This window comes from Dinoponera quadriceps, unplaced genomic scaffold, assembly GCF_001313825.1.
Source record: "Dinoponera quadriceps isolate SergipeBrazil2010 unplaced genomic scaffold, ASM131382v1 scaffold2600, whole genome shotgun sequence".
Classification (NCBI taxonomy): Eukaryota; Metazoa; Arthropoda; class Insecta; order Hymenoptera; family Formicidae; genus Dinoponera; species Dinoponera quadriceps.
In genome coordinates, this window is record NW_014556795.1 from 1,910,213 (window position 1) to 1,930,692 (window position 20,480).

Here is a 20,480-nt window from a genome sequence, read left to right on the forward strand (position 1 = left end):
TCGGGAATGTAGTCGGCTTATTAGCGCTGCGTCGGCCACGGTTAATCTTGATACGCGTTGCGGGACACACCGGTGCGATAAGTAGCATGCCTTCAATTGAGCTGACCTGTCGAACTAATCTATAATCCGATATCGTATCATTAATGTGCCGAGCTAAGAGTCATCCCGACTCGTAACACAAATCCCATCGTTTAGAACTCCACACGCGTACTTTCCAAGAGTCTTATGCTCGCTCATGAGTCACTGTGGAGCATTAGAGATAGAATTCGATAGAACGCAACGGAACATGATTTCACGGAATACGTGGGATTAAGATTAGCTCGATTCTTTCACACGTGTGTGCGTCGAAGCCTTGAGGAAAGAGGTGCGAACGGTTCCGACAGTTTACCATCACCATTATCCGGGATTCGATCGACCGCGATCGTCGCGTTGTCCGTGAGAATTCGACCGTTTCCTCCTCATTGCCGACCACTTTTTACTTAGCGCATTGGCGAAAAATGCCTCGAGATCAGGAGGGAACAGAGGAAACGCGGGTGACATAGAATAGTCTGGTAATGTGAAATACCGCGACTTCTGGCTTGTTAATGTCGCAACATAGCGGATCCCGAGTCGAAATATCAATTCTGAATTAAATCTACTCTATCGTTTCAGAATGCCAAAGAAGCGTGTAGGTGAGATCATTAAAAGTAAACGGTGGGAAATTAATGTTATATAAATTTATGTGACATTGTAATATTATTATAACAGAAAGTATTAAAATAGCAGTTAATAATAGATTATAATATAATAAGTGTACAATATAATAATTATTATAGATTATTCGATCACTAATATTCACCGAAACACGAGAAAAATGGCTCTTTTGCAAGATTAATGGGGTATTCCGTTTCACCCGATTCCACATTACCCTTCCAAAATCTACCTTCGAAAAAATCGATATGACATTCAACTTACCGTAGATAAACGAAATCCATTAGAGGAACATTATAAAAAAACATTGGCATTACAACTCGGTGGAAATTAATTTCGACTTATCTCCGAAAAAAAAACCTCAAGGTATTCCATAATGCTCGCGTTTCTTCTACTGATGAAGTCGGTACAAAGATTCCCATTGATTCGTCGATTCCACATTGATTACGCGAATATCATCCTCGTGAAATCATAGACCCCTCAGAGGCAAACTGACTGATCGGACAAGTGAAGATAATTTGGAAAATCGTTTCCCCGATGAAAGAGATACGCGAATTACCGTTGCCGGTGCCGTCGCATCGTGTCGCGCTTAACGTCACGTGGGTCAACGCCGGGTCGCGCCGGAGCTATTATTTACACACGACGTTTAATGAGCGTCGTGCGAGCCGGCGGATTCCTGAAATCCGCGGGGAATCGCTCAACAATCGGCGTAACTTATCGAAGGTTAAAGCTACGGGAACTTTCCGCGCTACACGTTCGGCCGATCCTTCCCGAAGAAACGCCCGACAGCAGGAAGCCGCTCGGCAAACAAGAATGCCGATAACCATTGCGGAAATGAATCGGGTATCTACCGAGTGTATGTCTCGGGGAAACATTTAGATAATCCCATGGGAACATTACGCGACGTCGTCCGCTCCGGAGGATCCGTCGTTCGCTCATTATGCGCGTCGGCCACCAATCGAAGGCGCTCGTCGTCGCGCGGATCTTTCACTCGCCGGCTATAAACGATCCTGTTAGCGGGGCCTATGACGCGCTATCGTCGCGCCACCGAGAAATGTCCTCGAAGAAAATAGAGATTCCGATTCGCAACGTTGTGCAACGCGGGTAGGAAGTGGGCGTTACACTTCGACAGAGGAAAAATGCTAATATACGTATGTTAATACGGGCAATGCAAACAGAAACGAGACGGCCGCCGACGGACACAGAGAAACCTGACTTCCCTCGGCGGAACCCCCGAGGAACACGTGTCGCGTCCGCACAGGTATCTATGCGCATCCAGCGAGAGAGATCTTCTCTCTGCCCGTTATCGCGATTGCATAACTAAACGAGTAGACACACCAAGATTTCCTCAAACTTAATCAATTTTATCACATCCAAACAAATTTCATCATTGACATACGCCGGAGAAACTGACGTTTCGATCAATAAGTACGATTGTTAGACTTTTCGAACATGTATTCTCAACTGAAATAAAAAACTTGTTCGAAACGAAAGATAATTTTCTTATAAAGAAATTATCCATTTCGTTTCACATACTCACGGTAACCAAATCATATCTTATTTGATTAAGAGATTTTATTTCAAATAATAGCGTTTCTTCCGTTAAATAATCGAGTTATTTTCACTCAAACAGATAATATTTCGTGTATGTTGTTTCCACGAAACAAATTTTAGTCAGATAAATAGAAATACCCAAATCTAAGGAAAGCTTTTTCTCCGTGTACTCGTGAAGAAAAGAGAGAGAGAGAGAGAGAGAGAGAGAGAGAAAAATACGAGAAGTACGAAATACGACGACTGAATTAAATATTAAAGAAGCCGATGCAAAAATCGCCGACGACGCTATCTGTCGTGCCGATGTACTTCCTGTTGTACTTGATATCTTTGCAACGGGACGGAGCAAATGGACATTCACGAATGCCGCATCACCGTGCAACGAATCATCGGTTCGTCGAAGGAGAGGTGACGCGTTCATCGTTGACACGCCGAGCGATTAACGATAACCACCAACGATTTCCAGATTGTTGATACGCATTATCGCTTTATTCCCATTCGGACGACAGTGCACCGTACGAATTATGACATGCACTCGCGATGTACTCGCGAGGGTCGCTTTGAAACATCGCGCTGGGACCACTCTCTCTCTCTCGCTCGGCAACGAAACGAATGCAATTTGTAGAGGGGCTCGTCTCCTCGATCACACGTACCGCAGTGAGTCAGTCACACCCGTCGTATATATTTTCTGACCTAGAAAAAGAGCCTTAAGTGCGCGACATAGAACGAGGAGGTGGAGAGGGAGGAAGAGCGAGCGAGCGAAGTTGAGAACTGGAGACGCTCGGTGTAATTATTGCACACGTGGCCATTATGGTAGCCGACCGATTAGAACCGTATTGCACGTCGAACTTCGTCGGTGGTCATTAAGAGAATACTGCAGCTTTACTAACGCCGGCCAGTTTTTTGCTTGAAGGACAACGTGATGCGCGTGAAGCGTCAACACCCGGCGGGCTGCTGTACTTGACTTTATTTTGCAAACAGCGCCTTCGGCTTACAAAGACACGTTTCTTGATTGTAACGTGTATAATTGTCATTGTAATGATTATAGCGGCTGTACACGCAGGATGTCCTAGAATCAACATATGTCCTTAACGTGACGGATCTTTCGGGACATTCCGCCATGTTAAGGACATACGGTTTTGGGATATCTTGTATAAAGCTGAATGCACGTATTTATGTATAAGAAGGACGTTTATCTCGTCAGACGCCGTCTAAACGACATGTCGGCGGCGGTGAAATATTTTTTCTGGAGTAAGTTCGTCAAAATGTTCAGGAGGATTTGAATCACCTGGGCGATATTTATGATCAAGAGACTCAAGACGGTGTAGTGGTGAAAACGTGCGTTCTCGTCGAATCTTGTGGATTTCGGTCGTCGATTTAACTACCGTTGCGCCGCGATCACACAAAAAGCATAATCAATTTGACCTCAGCGCCGCAATCGATGTGATTGACTGCTTAAACATCCTAACTGTCAATCATGCTTCCTTACGTGCCAACGTTGGTCTGATCTCACGAGTGGAAATGCGTCTTTAGGGACGCGTTTACGAGCCGAGACCGGTTATCTCAATGGGCATGTTTAGAGTATCGCTCAATTGTGACCAGCCAGTCGCTTTTTGCGACGGGACATTATGAAATGTCAGTGATTAGGGTCAGATTGCACGTCACACGTCGTTGAACCGTCGGTGCATTACGTCATATGCTACAAATTTCTTCAAACCACGTACGCAGCGTTTTGTCCACGGACTTATGCAAGACCGGCCACATCAGCGACATTCTGTCACGATTATTCGCACCCGAAAACTGCCGAAATTTACGACGATGTGCAGTATCGTCATTTCTCGCCGTGAAATTATATTTGGTTGCCTCAAGTACAGATTGATTAAAAGTATGATTATATATATATAATTTCACCTGTAATTATATATGTGTATGTGAAAAATGTGACTTTGTCGAAATGTTGATTTTAATAGTGAAAATAGAAGAAGAATTTTTCCAATAAATGTCACTATAGCATCAGTAATAATAATCTTACATACACGTTGCTGTTGCTATAAAATATAGATATTGTCAAGAGCAATTATAATTTTCTATCAGTCGAAATCTCGGAAAGTGCAGCTCTTTCGGCAGTTTCAAACGCTGCGTACGATAATCGGACGGTAACCGATCCATTTTCCAATCGGTGGCCCCTTCGAACAACGCAGGGCAAAACACAGAGGATACCTCGGACTCGAGAAATGCAATTATGAGGTAACGCATTGCGACTCAATCTGTCGTTCCTCGGTTACACGGTTCTGCGTAGATGGGATTTGTAATCACAGTATCCTCATTAGTCACGGATCACCGAGGGTTGCCGCTCGCAATCCTTCGTGCTAACAACTTCGCGCGCGCGATAACGAGCTACGCGCAGGTGCGAGAGCGCACGTATTCTTTTCCCTTTTCTCTTTTCGCCTCGCTTTTCTTTGACTTATCATTCAAGATCGTTGCTCAATAGCGGCCCGAGCGGCACGACTAATGATCGACTCGGGCTGGTAAATAGTCGCCGCTACGTCTCGTACCTTACGCGCCGGTTCGACCGGATTCCGCTTTCCAAGCGCAAATCGAGACCCACGAAGGCCGCGATCGGTGTTGCGTACTTCGCACTGACGCCTCCCGAGTACTTTCTCGCTCCTCCTCATCGTCGGCGAACGCGTTTCGGCCCGGCTGAAACCTCGCCCCGGTGTGGAGACACCTTTATCCACTGTCTTAGAGAGGGACAGGAGCCACTTAGAGGTAGAGCCGCAGTAACTCTATAACATAAGCGTGCCAGTTGGTGGCAAATTTGCGGATGCGTGCAATTGGCATTGCCTATGCCGTGCGCGCGCGCGTCCACCTATATATTGGCAGTGGCCGACCGGCGGGCCAATCGGCAGCTATGAAGCAGTTAACTTAATATAGACCGCACTCGGAATGTGTGCCATCGGCGACCTCGAGGCCTTCCCTAGGTCAGTGCTAATTCTCGTGCGCGGGCCCACCTCTTCCAAATTTCCGGTCGGCCTTGAAGGTATCGTCGTCAAGGATGCCGTCGCCGATCCCATCAATTTCGCGCGTCCACTCGAGCGCTCTAATCAGGCAATGAAGGCGCAGCGAGATAACGCTGATACATCGCGAGATACATCGAGGTACGTGCATTGCGTCACCTGCGCGTGCATTCGAACCGAAAACCGTAGCCAAAACCGAAATCTGAACCGTTTTAAATCTTTCCGGCTTACGGTTCTTCTTCAGTGATTTAAATAATATAGTCGTTTGTTGAAAAAACAGCACATTGATTGGTTATCGCGGCAAATAGAAAATAAACTTCAGGCATACGATATTGAGCAGAAGGGGATTGATAGGAGAAGTAATATATTGTAATTTCGGGATGAATAGAGGAAGACGGTCATCCTGAATTGCAGAAATTACCCTAACGGAACGTGTATATTCTCGGAATCTATATAATTTATATGTTCCGTTAGGGAGAGGTTATAAATAATGAGAATAACATCGTATATCCAAAAAGTTAGCAGAAGATGGAAATAGTGAAGAAATGTACATCGAGGAAGTGACATTATTATTTTATAATCTATTATTGTGCACGTTACACACACGCACACGTATATAAAATTTAACTCAATAAAAATTTCAGTAAGGAAACGAGTTTAAAGAACCGGATACGAGAAAACCCGTAATTCAAACGGCACCGGTGCATTAATTGTCCCGAAAACCGGAACCGAAAAACCAGAACCTTTATTAAATATTTTAGTGGACCGGAACCGGAACCGGGCCGGCATTTTCATTCGGTCCGGGTCTTCGATTCGCGCACACGCTTGAGACACACGCTTTCTCAAGGCCTGCCGGACGCGCGGAATTTTTGCCCGCGCACGTTTCACATAAAATGTGGCGGACGTGGCGGTCGCCGGAAATAAACGACATCGTGAATTCGACTCGGGAGAACCGTTAGCTCAAGATTAATCGCCCAGCGTCTCTCCCGAGCTTATTATTGCGAGAACGGTTATACGGATTTACCGTCGGTATCCCGTCGGTAGGTGTCTTCGATAAACACAGACTCGCAACGATCACTTTGCTGCGCTTTCACTGCGTCCGCGCTGCCGTCCAACTTACAATGTGCATACGCGAAGCGCGATAACCGATATCCGCTACAACGTGGCAGCCGCGCGATGTTATCAATGAAGGAAAGAATGCCAATGCTATCGGTAGAAATAATTTCAAGCCGATAAAAGTTGCTGTCTCCGGCAATGCGTGTACTCGCTCATGCGGCACATCATATCAGACAAGCCGGCCTTTGCAAGAAAGATACGCTTTTCTCGCCGGAATGCGAGAACATGGATCATAGACCGTTGCTGGCTGCAAACAAAACGAGAATGTTTGCGCCGGAGGTGTGTCGTGCGGTAAAACCGCGCCATCTTATCGGCAATGTGTAAGTTTGCAGGTGTCCGCATTCCATGCCGAAGGATGACAATGCAAGAAAGCTGTAACGTTGCGCAGCGAACGATGCAGATGAAAAGCGGCAAAGCTGACGCATGGAAAATTGACGTATTCCCTCGGCTATGAAATACCAAATTCTGTCAAACGGTGAACTTCGTCTACTTTGCCCAGCAGCCGGAGCTGAAGCTCGCCGTTTTCTATTTATAAGCGCGTGCGGTTTGCGTTATTAGCGTTACTCGTCGATTTTTCAAAGTCGAAGTTTTTCTCGAGCTACCTCCTCGTGAATTTACGTCGCAAAATCAGCGACGAGTAATTTATCGGGCAATACTATTTTACAGCGTGAGTTCGGAACTTTTCAAATCACTTTGGATCCTGTGCCAATTTTTATCCCCTGTCACTGGAGCACGTGAGAAAGACCAGGGTTAGGTTGTTCTGCAAATCGACGCACCTGAATTTTTACTGATCTTTCAACCGACATACCTGAGCTCTGATGTGAAATATCATCTTACAGAATACAATTTAAACTACCGGTGTTTGATTTTCTCGTTTGTCTGAGATGGTCGGAAGAAGAAGTCAGGGGATCTCTTTTCATGTAATAAGAAATATATAAGATTAAAGATAACACGTGAAGATATATAACAAATGTACAAAATAACGTAATGTCAGTGCTTGTATTACATTTTTGGACAATTTCGGGAAAGTTCATTTCCGTTTTCTTCACTTGAAGACCTCAATGCAGGACGAAAAAATGTCGATTCGAGCATACACATCGTGATTCTGAGTTTTCTACGGGATTTCCAAGAGGGTTTCAATTTTCCAACGGGCTTTCAGAGCCCAAGAAACAAAATGGTACGTCGGTCTTGGTATTTTTCCTCCGCTAACAAACGCTGTCTTGCAAATGCGCCACGGATGAATAAAAGTTTACACCGATCGCTGGGGGAGTGCTCGCAGGATCATCGCGACGCTCGAGATGTCCAACGACAAGCAGACGCGGCGAACGTCGCGTAAAATTTTCGTTAGATTCGCTCTATCGTGCAAACACAAGGTTCTTTATATCGCCGGACTTGAAAACAACGTGGACCGAATTAATCGGCCGCATGGCCCCTCCGGAGCATTCGATACGAAGGCACTCGACTGTGCAAGGTCTTCGAGCATGAGAGCAGAAGCGATAAAAGTTTGATACTCGTTTCTTTTTCCGTCGCCGATTAACGCTATCGTCGTTCCTTGCGTAACGTGTTATTGCAGATTAATGAAAACGTAAACCAACGAAAGAAGTCAGGCCGGACAGAGCGACATTTGGAAGTAATCACGATACGATTGCTCGAGTACTCGAGTACTTTACTTTCCAAATTTCTGCCAAAGACAGAAGGATACCTCATCATTCGTGTCATCACGCTCATATAATTTCGCCAATTACGCCAGATTTCAACTGATTGTGTCATCTCGAGCGATCTGTCGGCGAACACCAGGAGCAATCGATGCCATCTGCTTATAACGACAATAACCTTCGACCGGCTGGTAACTATGTTTACCAACGATTAATTAACGTTAGCGCGTGAAGTTGATGTCCCAATGAACGCCGTGAAAAAAAGACAAACACGGGATAAGGCCGTGCGAATCGGACGAATCCGCGTTCTCGCTTTGAATACGTACAAATAAATCTTCTTACACGCCGACGTGTGAAAGATTAATCGCGCGTCGATAAATGCAACGCGGTCTGACGAGCGCTGACGAGCGATTTCGGCGCGGGCAACCGCGTTAAGCATTAATGATTATCAATGCGCGGTTCGCGCGCGCCGCAGGAGCCGCATTTGCGTCGGTGATATTTGAGCGAAGCAAATGCTCCGATACGAGCGGTATTAGTTCCGTTATCCATCCCAACGTAACGTAATTCGACGGATATTGACACCTATGACGGCCTTTGCGTGCACGCGCGTGCGTGTGTGCGTGTGTCTCCATTATACTCGGTGCCGCTATCGACACGAATCGACGTTTACGTAGCGTGTCTCGTTTCTATCTCGCGAGAATACTCGTCAATTACGGACACGCCTGCCGCCCTTTTGAAAGAGAGAGACTGGGTATATTGCTTTTATACCGAGCACGCGTACGGCGTACTCGCGTTTAACCACATGCAATTACGTGGCAAAAAGACACGACATCAAACGCGGCTTCTCGCGGAGAATTAAGTTCCTCGCGATTAGGCCTTTCTTGCGATGAAGCGAATACAAAGTGTCGGTGTAGCGTACGCTCGGACTTGTCGCTGCTTTGCGATAATTGCGCGAGAAACTGTCTTCTCTCTCTCTCTCTCTCTTTGTTTCACTTTTGAAATTGAGGTGACAAATGTATCGATTGAGATTTAAGTGAATGTTTTGTTAACGATGTTAAATCAAATGAGAGACAGAGCTTCATTATTTGTCGACTGTACTTGTCGAGCAGCTCTAATGACTGTTAATGTCTAAAATTAGACAATTATTCTATTCTCGATTTCGCTTCTAGAATTAACGATGAGAAACACACGACTTCTGAAGGATGTGCACAGTCAGCGCAGGTAATGTCGCAATTCTTAATACCGAGCACTTCGACCTTCGAAACTCAAAGTAGCGGAGCCGTGTTACCAATTACGGGCAGATTTATGCTATCCTTGTTCCAACATGCGACAAAGTGTTCGGAGTTAATAATGACTTCACTCACATCAGGTATATATAGATCAGTCACGATTATTGTATCTACTTTGTATTTTGCATACTGAAAGAAAAAGTACAACGTTCAAGGAAGTATTCGCTAAGGAGTATCGGGGTAATTTTATCTCGATTAAGTAAGTATCACTTGAACGTAGCATTTTTTCTCTCACAAGCGTATCGCGCATTAAATGAATTAGATTATCATTCGTCTTTTTCATACTGGGAAAAAGAAATTGAAATTTTGCAAAGTAAACGTTTCCTGTGATATTTTCTTTCATATTTATTAGTTAGAAAAAAACTTGACTGTGATGACAGAATACATATTTTTGTGAAATATACCTAAGTTTTCTTATTAATTGGTTTATCTGCTAAAAATAAAATTTCATTTCGCCGTATTTAAATAAATATCTATTTCGGTGAGATAATATTCCACAGATAAATGAAGTTTTAATTTCTTCTTTTCTCAGTGCACCATCGGTCTTCGGGTAGAAAGAAAGTTTTCGTGGGAAATTTCATAAGTTCGATCTTATAAAAGATGCGAATTTGCGTAAAAAACCGGCCGGTTGATCTTGTAACTTGATCCTCAATTTACCATCGACAATATATTCTCTTCGAGGTTGAAGAAAATCTCACTCGGCAAATATTTTCAACATTTTCGCATTTATTCAACATGCAACAGTGTCTTGATTTCCATATGGACCTCGTTGATGCGTCACCTGATCAGCATTTCACAAATCATGACACTCACTCTTCGGGGATTTCCGAGTGCCTGCTGGCGTGAAAGTAACGCGTGACGGTCCAAAGTAAATCAGCCTCTCTCGCGATAGTCCAGACGCTGCCGATTTTAATTCGTCCACGGCAGACGCATGTCAAACGTGCACGCAACGGTCCAGTGGCCGAAAGTTCAAGTACATCTCCGACTTTCCGGTAAAACGCTTTCTTCGAACTGTGCCGTTCCCTGAAGATCTCGAGAGCGAGTTCTCTGATTTGCGAACGCGCCTGCGAGGAATTAATGCTACTGCGATTAATCCCGCGTTATGGTTGTCACGCACCGCTCTCGCATGCGTGACGCGACGCGATAATTACGTTTTTTGCGTTGAATTGTTGGACTTGCGTAAAGATATCCATAAAGATGTGGCAACTTTTTGCGGCTGCAGGCTCTTTTACTAACTTGAAATGCGCTTTTCGAGAATCACGCGATTAAATGATACTTTTCATAATTCTTCGATCATTTGATAAGAAAAAATTAATAATCGGAAGGTCTGACGTAGTTACACGATTCAGGATAGACGATAATAAATTCCTTTGCAATTTCGTGTTACTTAGATTTTAATTGTACATAATTGGCCTTTAATTGTGAAAAATTTAATTGCAAACGTCACGACGAACAAAAACTTGCGATAAACTAAGATATGGCCATTAGATGCGCGTTGAAAATTAATTAATTGCAACCTAGGTTCTGTGTAATGTATGGTAAACGAATGCACTGCACGTCACGCGTTAAAACGCAAACAAGACGATTTACATAAGAGAAAAAGTGAAATCGATCGCCTATAGTGGCTGCTGACGTGAACGACGCTTGTCCGTGCGTCTCGTAATGAAATCTGATTGAAATACGTACAATTCGAGTATACCTCGAAAATACCCAGCGCTGATATTACCATACTTTTTTTCAGCGATATGCTACTTCAACATCCTACAATATCTCATAAATTACAACGTCGGTACGGCCTCGTCCACGATATGCAAATCGCCCGGAGTCTTCCAATTACAACGGCCATGTACGCATTTTCTCCGCATTTCAAATTGCAACAAATCATGGGAGCAGTATTGCAAAACTAAGAATTCAACAATTTAACTACGTTAATGATAATAATGCTATATTCGCCATACGTTTATTAATATTAGATGTACAAATTAATTCGGCGCCCTTTTCCATGAAATTCAGAATTATTTGCAAAAATGTGTAAACTGATTTGCAAAAAGTCAAGTACAAGTTTAATGTTCGAAATAATTTCCATTATTTCCTACGACTTTACTCCATCTATCTGACAGCTGATGAATGCGAAGGAGAACTTTTGACTCAATAAAGTCACGAATGCTTTTCTCGGACCTCTTAAAGCTCAAGGCCGGCACTTTCAAATCACCGTAGAACGAGGAAAAAAATTTGAATTTGCACCAGAGTCACGGGATGTTAAATGCAAAGGCATCGAATTAATTTGCACACCGAAATAATATTGAAAAAAGACCGAAAATTATATTTACATGTGTTCATTTTCTACCCTCCCTCGTCACTTCCTTCTTTCCCTTTTTAAATAACGTTAAATCGCGTGAGCCTCCGACGAAATAACGAACAGCAGGGATTCGTGCGATTCGCAAGCCGCACGGTGGAAGAATAAACATAATTCGAGTAATTCAAATAAGTGTGCGGATCTGAGGGGAAACGATAGCTGGCTCCAGCAGGCACGCTATGAGCGGCGATGGGGACAAATCGGCCGGCGAGTTCCCACGGCTTTTCGCGATTCCGCACTCGCGTGCCGATGCGTCCCCCCGCCGAACGAGCCGCCGCAAATGAGCCGATAAAGTGATGGTACCGCGCGAAGGTATTACGGTACGCCCACGTTACGTACGGCGTAACGCACGGGAATGTTATGCGTTAATGGACCAACTTCCCGGACATGACGAGTTTCGACGGCAGCGGCGAATCGCCGGCTGACAATGACATTGCCGTCGCAGACGCCGCGGATTCCTTGCCGTTTCTCTCGCCGCTGCGCCGACGACGCGTAATACGCGAGCGTCGCAGTTGCGAGTCGCGTGTTGCGCGACACATCGCGGCCGGAAGCTTCCATTTCGAAAGCGTTAAGATCATTATTGTTTACTTCGGAGACCTGCGACGCTTCCCTCCTCCGATCTAAGTATCCGATGGTGCTTTTAAAACTTCTTCGCGCGTTTGCGCAACGTGCAATTTGTCGCCCGGGTGTTAACGAATTCTCTTCACGATTAATGAAGTTTATCGGGAACACGCTTAGTCGGGGAGATTATCAAATTAGCGCGACGGTATCTTTAGGTCAACTTTCGCCGAAAAAGCGAAGACGAAGTCGAAGACTGAGCGCGCAATGAGCGAGTACACGGAACGAAGTTAAATCTGAAATCAAGAATGGATATTCTCATATATGTAAGCAAGAATATCATAATCTTCTCAAGAGACTCTTAGTCTTGATTCGAATTGAATTTATATTGGCGCGAGTATCACTTCAATTAAAAGGATTAAAAGTCTCGTAAGAAGATCGTAATATTCTTGCTTATACATGAGCATACCTATTCTTGATTTAAAGACTAGTTTGTTTCTTCCCGCGTATGAAACATTTTTCATATTGAAGGTGAAACGTGGCCACGATGTACCTTGAGTCATCATTAAGCGTTACAAGGCGAGCGTAAACTGCATTCTTCGCGCACGAGAATCACGTCTATCATTTACCCACGCGCCAATCTCCGAAGCTACGCCGGAATGAAAAGGCGGGGGAAGACGGAAAGCGTAGACACGACTTTCGTAATTTTCGCTGACCTGTTTGCTTACACATCCGTATGTACTGTGTTTTACATATTTACCGGAAGAAAGAAATGCTACGTTCAAGTAAATATTTCCCAAGGAGTGTTGGAATAATCGTTCTACTCGGGTCGAATAAATATTATTTCAATGTGTAACACTTTTCTCTTTCAGTATACTACATTCAAGTAATATTTACTTAATCCGAGTAAAATAATCGCTCCAATACTTCTTAGCAAATATTCACTTGAATAATCACTTTTTTCTTTCAGCACGTGGAAAGTTAATTTCGCCGTTTAGCGAAACCATCGTGCCTGCTGCGTGTTTGTTGAAACAGCAATCAAATTTAGGTGACATAATTAAATTAGCGTATTATTCGTAATTAGAGCAGAAACAGTTTTCTTGCAAAGTCAGGAAATATTTTGCCGAATGAATTCGTCCTTAGAACACGTTAATCTGCTGTTAGAACATTATAGTGTTTTCCTATATTTACTATAATTTGGTTTTTATCAAATAATTTGTAAATTCAGCAAAATAATCCAGCGAATGGTAATTAGTACTCTTAACCAATTGTTTTGCAGTTCGCATAGTAACCGACAGATTTTGCTGCGAGCAAATTATTTTTCTCCGTATATTCATACAGGTCTGTTTTTCTCTCGTAATTTACATACAATATGTCTAATCATTATGCAATTGTACGATAAATGAACCGCATATATGCAATATCTTTATCCGAACATTTAATGCGGGGCAAAATCTTAACGAGAACGAAAGAGCAAATCGATGATCGATTTATGATAGTTAGCTCTCAGTAGTCTCTTTTATACCGGAAGATTTTTTGGTTTCAAACCCCGGGATTGCTACTTCAGTCAGTAATCAAGTTAACACACTGTTGCAAAAAACTGCTAAGAATAAAGATGTAATATAAACGCGATATAAACGATATAAAAGATATAAATGCGATTCTAAGAAAACGCTTCTAAGCAAAATTTTACATACTTATAAAGAAACTTGTAAAGAAAATCTTACGTGTGAATTTGCAGCAAGTAACGAAATAATAATAATTACTATTAAATCATAGACTTAAATTGTGAACTTAAGTTATGAGCTTTCGACTTAACTTTCAACCGAGTCCTAGTCTACAATAGGTGCTTTAAGCTCTAAGAAACTGGCCAATCACCATCGAATTATAGAAGAATAAAGAACTGTGCTTGGTCGATTTCTAAAGGCTTGGAGACTTACGTTCTCTTTGTAAACCCCGCTTAACTCATTCATCCCCGTGAAAGTGACGAATGAATCCCACGTGTAGGTGCACCCGTTGAAAGTCGGAAAGAGTTTCGAACGATTCGTCACGTCGGCCCCGATGCTCGAGATCCGACGAGAGAGGAGACATTGTCTCAAGCAGCACGTTTCAATAAACCAACCGAGAGATGATCGCCGTCCCGGGGCCGGTTCGCTCTGACAAATGCTTCCGTGCATGCGCGGTATATCATTATTCCTCGGAGTTTATAAACCGAGACGGTTCCGGTCGGTTCTACCTCGCGCAATCAACGACCTGCACGAGCGTACGCAGCTGAGACGGTGCGCGCGCGTGCGATCGGACTCGCGGTATATCCGCTCTTATCTCTCCGCCGCCACCTATGGTTTTGCAATTTAGGCGTATGCAACATGAAATATCGCGCCGATTTCTACCGCATACGTCGGCTGAAATCCTTATCGCGTCGGTCCGCGGCGATCCGCGCCGCTGGAATCCGCGCTCTGTAATGTGCGCTCCGCAATGCGGGCGGGTGAATTCGAATCGTAAGGAAAAAGCGCGCATAAATTGCGCGCGGTGGCGGCGTTCGGACGCGCTCGCTCCTTCTTTGCGAGCGAGAAAATTTACGATTGGAAACACGCACGGCCGTCGCGAATGGCGGACATGAGGAGGAGAGCAGCACCGTGGATCTTCGTGCAAAATAAGCCGTGCACTTACTTGCACAATTGCGATTGCGCAATCGAGCGGTAGACGCGGTAGACTCGCGCGCGCTTTCGTTATGTACCCGTGTATGTGCGTATGTGTGTGTGTGTAGATTCAAGGAAAGTATATTATCGGCGATCTCTCTTCGCGAGACGATTTCAACTCTCAGCGTGGCGGCAACACGAGAGAATCGTAAAATCGAGATCGAAATGAAAATTCCGACGCCGACGTGGATCTGCTGTTCGCTGTCGAAGGGAAAGCGACGCAATGACAAGTATGGATTAGTTTAGGCGAAGGTAATTAAATTACCATCGCGGGCGGTTTCACTTTCGCTCCATTTCGTTGACAAGTTTCTCCTCGCGTGTTTAGCGACGTGGCGATTTAACCCTCGCGCTTCACGCCTCCCGTCGACTTACGTCGCGTTTTAATCGACCATGCAGAAAGAAATAGTCCGAAATCAAAAATAGATATTCTTATATACAGTGAGAGAAAGATTTCTCCAGATTTAATAAATCTTATCGGATCCAAACAAATTTTATCATTGGCATGCTCCGAAGAAACTAATGTTTCGATTAATAAGTACGATCGTTGGGCTTCTCGACGAATACGTATCTTCATCTCGATTAAAAAATTTGTTTGAAACGAAAAAGAAATTATTCGTTTCATTTTACATATTTATCGCAACCAAATGATATTTTATTTGGTTGAAAGATATTATTTAAAATAACAGCGTTCTTTCTGTCAAATAACAGATAGTTCCCTTGAATGAGACGATAAAATTTTTATTCAAACAAATAATATTTCATGTTGTTTCTGTGAAACAAATTTTAGTGGAATAAATAGAAATGCTAAATCTAAAGAAACCTTTTTCCCTGTGCGATGTTTTCACTTTAGCATTCGATGTTCAATCGTTGCCTCTTCTCTCTTTATTTTGATTCTTACATAATAGAGATCTAATATTATCTCATCGATTATTTCAACGTCGCCATTATCAGTTATCCGCGTCGAGTCGATAAACGAAATTTTCGTTGAAATTTTCACACCGGGAGAATAATAAAAGTGAGACGACGACTGCACGGGCGCGCTGGTAGTGTTTCAACGGAGCGCCGGCGCATCGTAAGCCGTGACTGCGGACGAGACGCGCGCGCGCGCGTATATGTGCGTGTGTGTGGTTCACAATCGTACTACAAATATGCATGTTCCAGTTGCAGGTTGTTTGTACAACTGAAAAACTTTGTACTCATCGAGCACCGCTCTCTTGCGTGCGAGACACGCTCTACGTGCTCGGCCGCGAGTAGTCGTTCGGCGCAACAAAGATAAACCGCCAATAAACCGCCAATAAACGTGAGTCCGCTGATCGTTTCGAAATTTGCATTCACATGAGAAAAACGAAAAAACGGTGCAGCGTGACCCTAAGATAGAGATGATAAAAATATCGTCTAGACGCTCTCGCGTGATGCGAGCGAGTTGCACGATATTGAGCAATACACACTGTACTGTTACTTGTAAATCGTTTTCGTACGCGCGGTGCGATGAAATCGCGTGAGAAAAAGAAAGCAAAACAAACGCGAACGTGATAAAGAGCCGTGCGTGAACAGAGAAAAGATTTCTTCGGATTTAATAACATTTCTTTAATCGAGCGTGTCTTTCGGAATGCAGTAAACAGACGAATTTGACAAAACAGGATTATTTCGTTTCTTGAATAATACATATTTTTAAGTCAAATAACACATTTCATTTGTATTTTTCACCCGAACATTGCAATGGTTATCACAAGCAATAAATTATTGAATATACAGGGTGTTAAGAAAGGTAGTATCAAATTTTAGGAGTACGTAGTACTCGTGAAAACAAAACGTCTTGATAAACATTGATCTGAAAGCCATTTATTTCCGAATTTTTTAAGGATTTTCTGTTGTAAAAAATAAAAAAATAATTTCCATCCACAAATATTCAATGTGTGTCTCCCGTTCATTTCGAGTATTCATAATATAAAGTATTTATGTACGACCGCTCGTACATTCGTTCCACATGAGTATCTAATGTTGGCGAGTAATATCGCCGGCTTGTGATACGCGTGTTTCGTAAGCACGTGTTTACTAATGACAGTTTTCAATTCTCCGTGTCAGTTCACTCACGAACGTCCGTACACATGGCCATCTAATTACACCACCGATTACCATTGTTTTATTCAGCTTTGAGACCATAAATTGTTGACGGTGTATGGTTTTGAAAATCAAATATTATTTCCTCTAAATAATATTGTTTTTCCTATCAAATAATATAGTTTACTGTAGTGAAACGTTTTCATTAAAAAAAGCAAAAAGTGATATTCCGTTGTTTATATTAAATAAACCCAAGTCAAGCGAGCACGTGTGTTAAATTCGATAGACTTTTTTTCTTGCGCGCCATGCGTATATATAGCGATCCAACGATTCAGGACGTGCATTTTGACACAGTTACTCGACGTCGGGAAGTTCATTATTCCGTTAAACCTTACCGGGAAACGCTTGATATTAAAGATGAAAAGGTAAATTACGACGAAATAATGCTCCACGTTTATCATTCGCCCCGAGAGAAATTAGCTTCAAATTACACGGACGAAGGGGACATTGTTAAACTATGCACCGTTGATTTGGTATATATCCTATATACCGGTATTTCCTAGCGAGACAAGGTCGAAGTGATCTCCGATAGGTACCGAGAACTGAGGTCGGGACCTTAAGCCCGCCGGGACTATTCGCGTAACCGCGAGGGACGAGTATCGCGCGAGGACGATTTTCTCGGAATCATAAATAAATTGTCGCGATCGATCGCCATTCCAACGTCACCGCCTGGACATTCTCGCTGTCGCACTTTGTTTCCTGTCGCGATCGCGACGACTCTTTTCACTTCCCTCCGTATCCGTTCTCCTCTTCGCGCGAGCGCTACGCACGCGCGATTACTCTCTTCCCTTTTTTTTTTCTTTTCGCGAGGGAAAGGGGTCATTAAATATTTGCCGTTCTGCAATTCAACGGAACACGGAGACAATATTATATCGTGCGACGGCCGATACCGGGAGGGGGAGGAGGAAAAAGTTAATGACATGTCATGCGTGGAGACCCTCGCGTGGAAAGAAATTTACGCATTATACGCGTATTTGAGACGCGCCGAGCTGCCCCCGCCTTGTGCGCGTGGTTTTGCGGAAAATTATGAAAATATCCACACGAATGGAGCTATGAGAGTCTAGAATGCTGAGGGGTGTTCGGTGAAATTCGTAACTCTTTTATTCCTGATGTTATCGATTTTATATTTTAACTACAAGCGTGAAGGTAAATATCGAGCCGTGAGGATTAATAACGTATCAACGTTCGTTAAATCTGAAATATTTATTTCGAGCTTTTAATTCTCCCCCTCCCCTTTCCTATAATAACGAGAACAGACGTGAGTTTTGAGTGTGTCGGTTGAAATTTAGTTTTATTTTTGTTTATTTGAAACTTCGAGTCCCTTACTTACTGAAAAATAAATTTTTTTGTGAGAAATATTAATACGATTTACGAAAATTATGGGTAAAACAAGTGATTTGACATCTCGGAGGGTTGCAGCGTTGATCGACACCGAAAATTATTCCAATCGAGTAAACATAAAATTAGTGGTTTCTCCTCTCCTTCTAACTTGTATTCCATTAAAAAATCAAAGTGCGTCTAATAATATGGCCAGGGACTGTATATTTCCCTATTGGATACGAGATGCGTTGTGAGGCTCATCAAAAGAAAGTGCCGCAACCTTTTTACCCAGCATTGTACGCTCATGTAAAATTGATTCCAAGTATTGCGTTACAATAATATATTACTATTTATCATAAAATAACAATTTCTTATTTTACATAAAAAATTGTAACAAACGTGACACCCAGATGAAAGAAGGGATGCAATTATGTTCGACATGCGATGTTAAATGATTCGAGGAACGCAGCAGCGTGAGTCTGCATTATTAAGACACGTAACTAACTGTGTGATGCGAGAAATATTACTTGAATCAAACGGAACACAAACGGATTTTTCACGTCTCGTTACTTCTAACGAGATCGTCGCCGAGTAGGTGCGTGAGCAAATACAAAATCTCTTATCTGATAAAAGCTGTTGGTATGCGATAACCGCGTTTAAACCGCGATAAAACGTTTTCTTTTTCTCCTCACTCGGCGATATGATGCAAAGCTAACAGGAACTGAAGTCAAACGGTTATTAACTACGGTGAACTCGTTGCTTCGAAGAAAGCACTTCGCGATAGATAAGGAAACTTTTAACTGTTTCTTTTATCTCCGGGCGTGTGACATCGCGCTTTCTCGATCAGACAGACCGTAGATCATTGATTTTCTATAAATAAACGATTCTTTTTCCTTCGTGAATCCAACGTAAAGAGGAATGACACTCGTAAAAGCGCGACGTCGAATTTCTCGCTTCTCTGTTTTATCAAGGCGCGATACGAAAGAAATTATGTTTAGCGGTGTTCTTTCTTTACGGATCCTTTCAAATCCCGCGCAAGCTTCGTAGAGGACAGCATTTACAGCGCTCTGCAGATCCCGATCGTATCGACGAGGAAACACGTGACTCGTGTGACTATCGTGTTATCACTTGGGATAATATTTACTTCTCACATCCTCGTACGAAAGCTCGTATCGCCGATTATCGCGCATTTTTGTGTATGTTTTGGCACATTTTGATAATTGCAAAAAAGAAACTTCATAGCGACTTCGTCGCTTTCGATAATAAAGACTGGGTACGTTTGTTTGCACGCTGCGAAAATATCTTCATAAATATGAAAACGCAAATCGCTTCGCAACACGTTTCGTTAATTAACACGTCTTTGTTAGATCTTTCGTCACAGAAAGACGAAACAAATGTGTCAGTGTGGTGAAAAAACTGGTCTTAGGAAACATTGTTATCTGAAAGCTTCCTATTTATTAAATTTTACCGCAGCCCGCAATTTTGTTACGTAAGTGTGCGTGAATTTGTTTTCTTTCTTAAACATCGATTATATCTTCTAAGGAGGAAACACAACGTTCATAACGTTCTCAAAACTGCAATTTACAACCAATTCATCGGGCTACTTGGGAAGCTTGCAGGAATTGAAGTAACCAGCAATGTATATGATGAATTCCATGCGAGCAAACGCTAGATGGCATTCGAAAGCAGTTCCAAGCGCGGCCGTTTCCACAGTGATCGATTAACATCAGCGATAAGTTAAATTATTCGCAAATGTCACGGATAATAATTCATTGTACTATTTAAAATCAGTAATTATACGCATTCTGAAAATTGTCGCGTGTATATAAACAGTTTGAAAAATCGTGATTATCAATTGAAATTATCACTTGAGCGCACTTGAGGTCTTTCTTAAGATTGCCTCATATCGTTTTGTTAATTAAGTTTGTGTCAACGTAAAACCGAAGTCTGTAGCCGAACATCCATTGAGAAACTATTAATAATTCGATCGATAACAAATTGTATTAATATTTCGCCAATATCCCTTCAAGAAAGAAAGAAGAGATTTCTGTGTGATTTTTTCGTATTTAAGAAATAAGAAGCTCCATAAAAAAGCTACGCGACAATTT

General features: G+C 42.9%; 2 protein-coding genes across 3 annotated transcripts in view; one reads left to right on the forward strand and one right to left on the reverse strand.

Annotated features, from left to right (window-relative positions):
- LOC106748176 overlaps positions 1–20,480 on the reverse strand; it is an 83,761-nt gene that overhangs the window by 30,384 nt on the left and 32,897 nt on the right. The window lies entirely within an intron of this gene.
- LOC106748181 lies at positions 5,170–11,641 on the forward strand. Its single transcript, XM_014626436.1, has 3 exons — positions 5,170–5,399; positions 9,199–9,398; positions 11,060–11,641. Exons 1-3 carry the CDS (start codon positions 5,188–5,190, stop codon positions 11,239–11,241), a joined length of 594 nt encoding a protein of 197 aa, XP_014481922.1. The 5' UTR covers positions 5,170–5,187; the 3' UTR covers positions 11,242–11,641.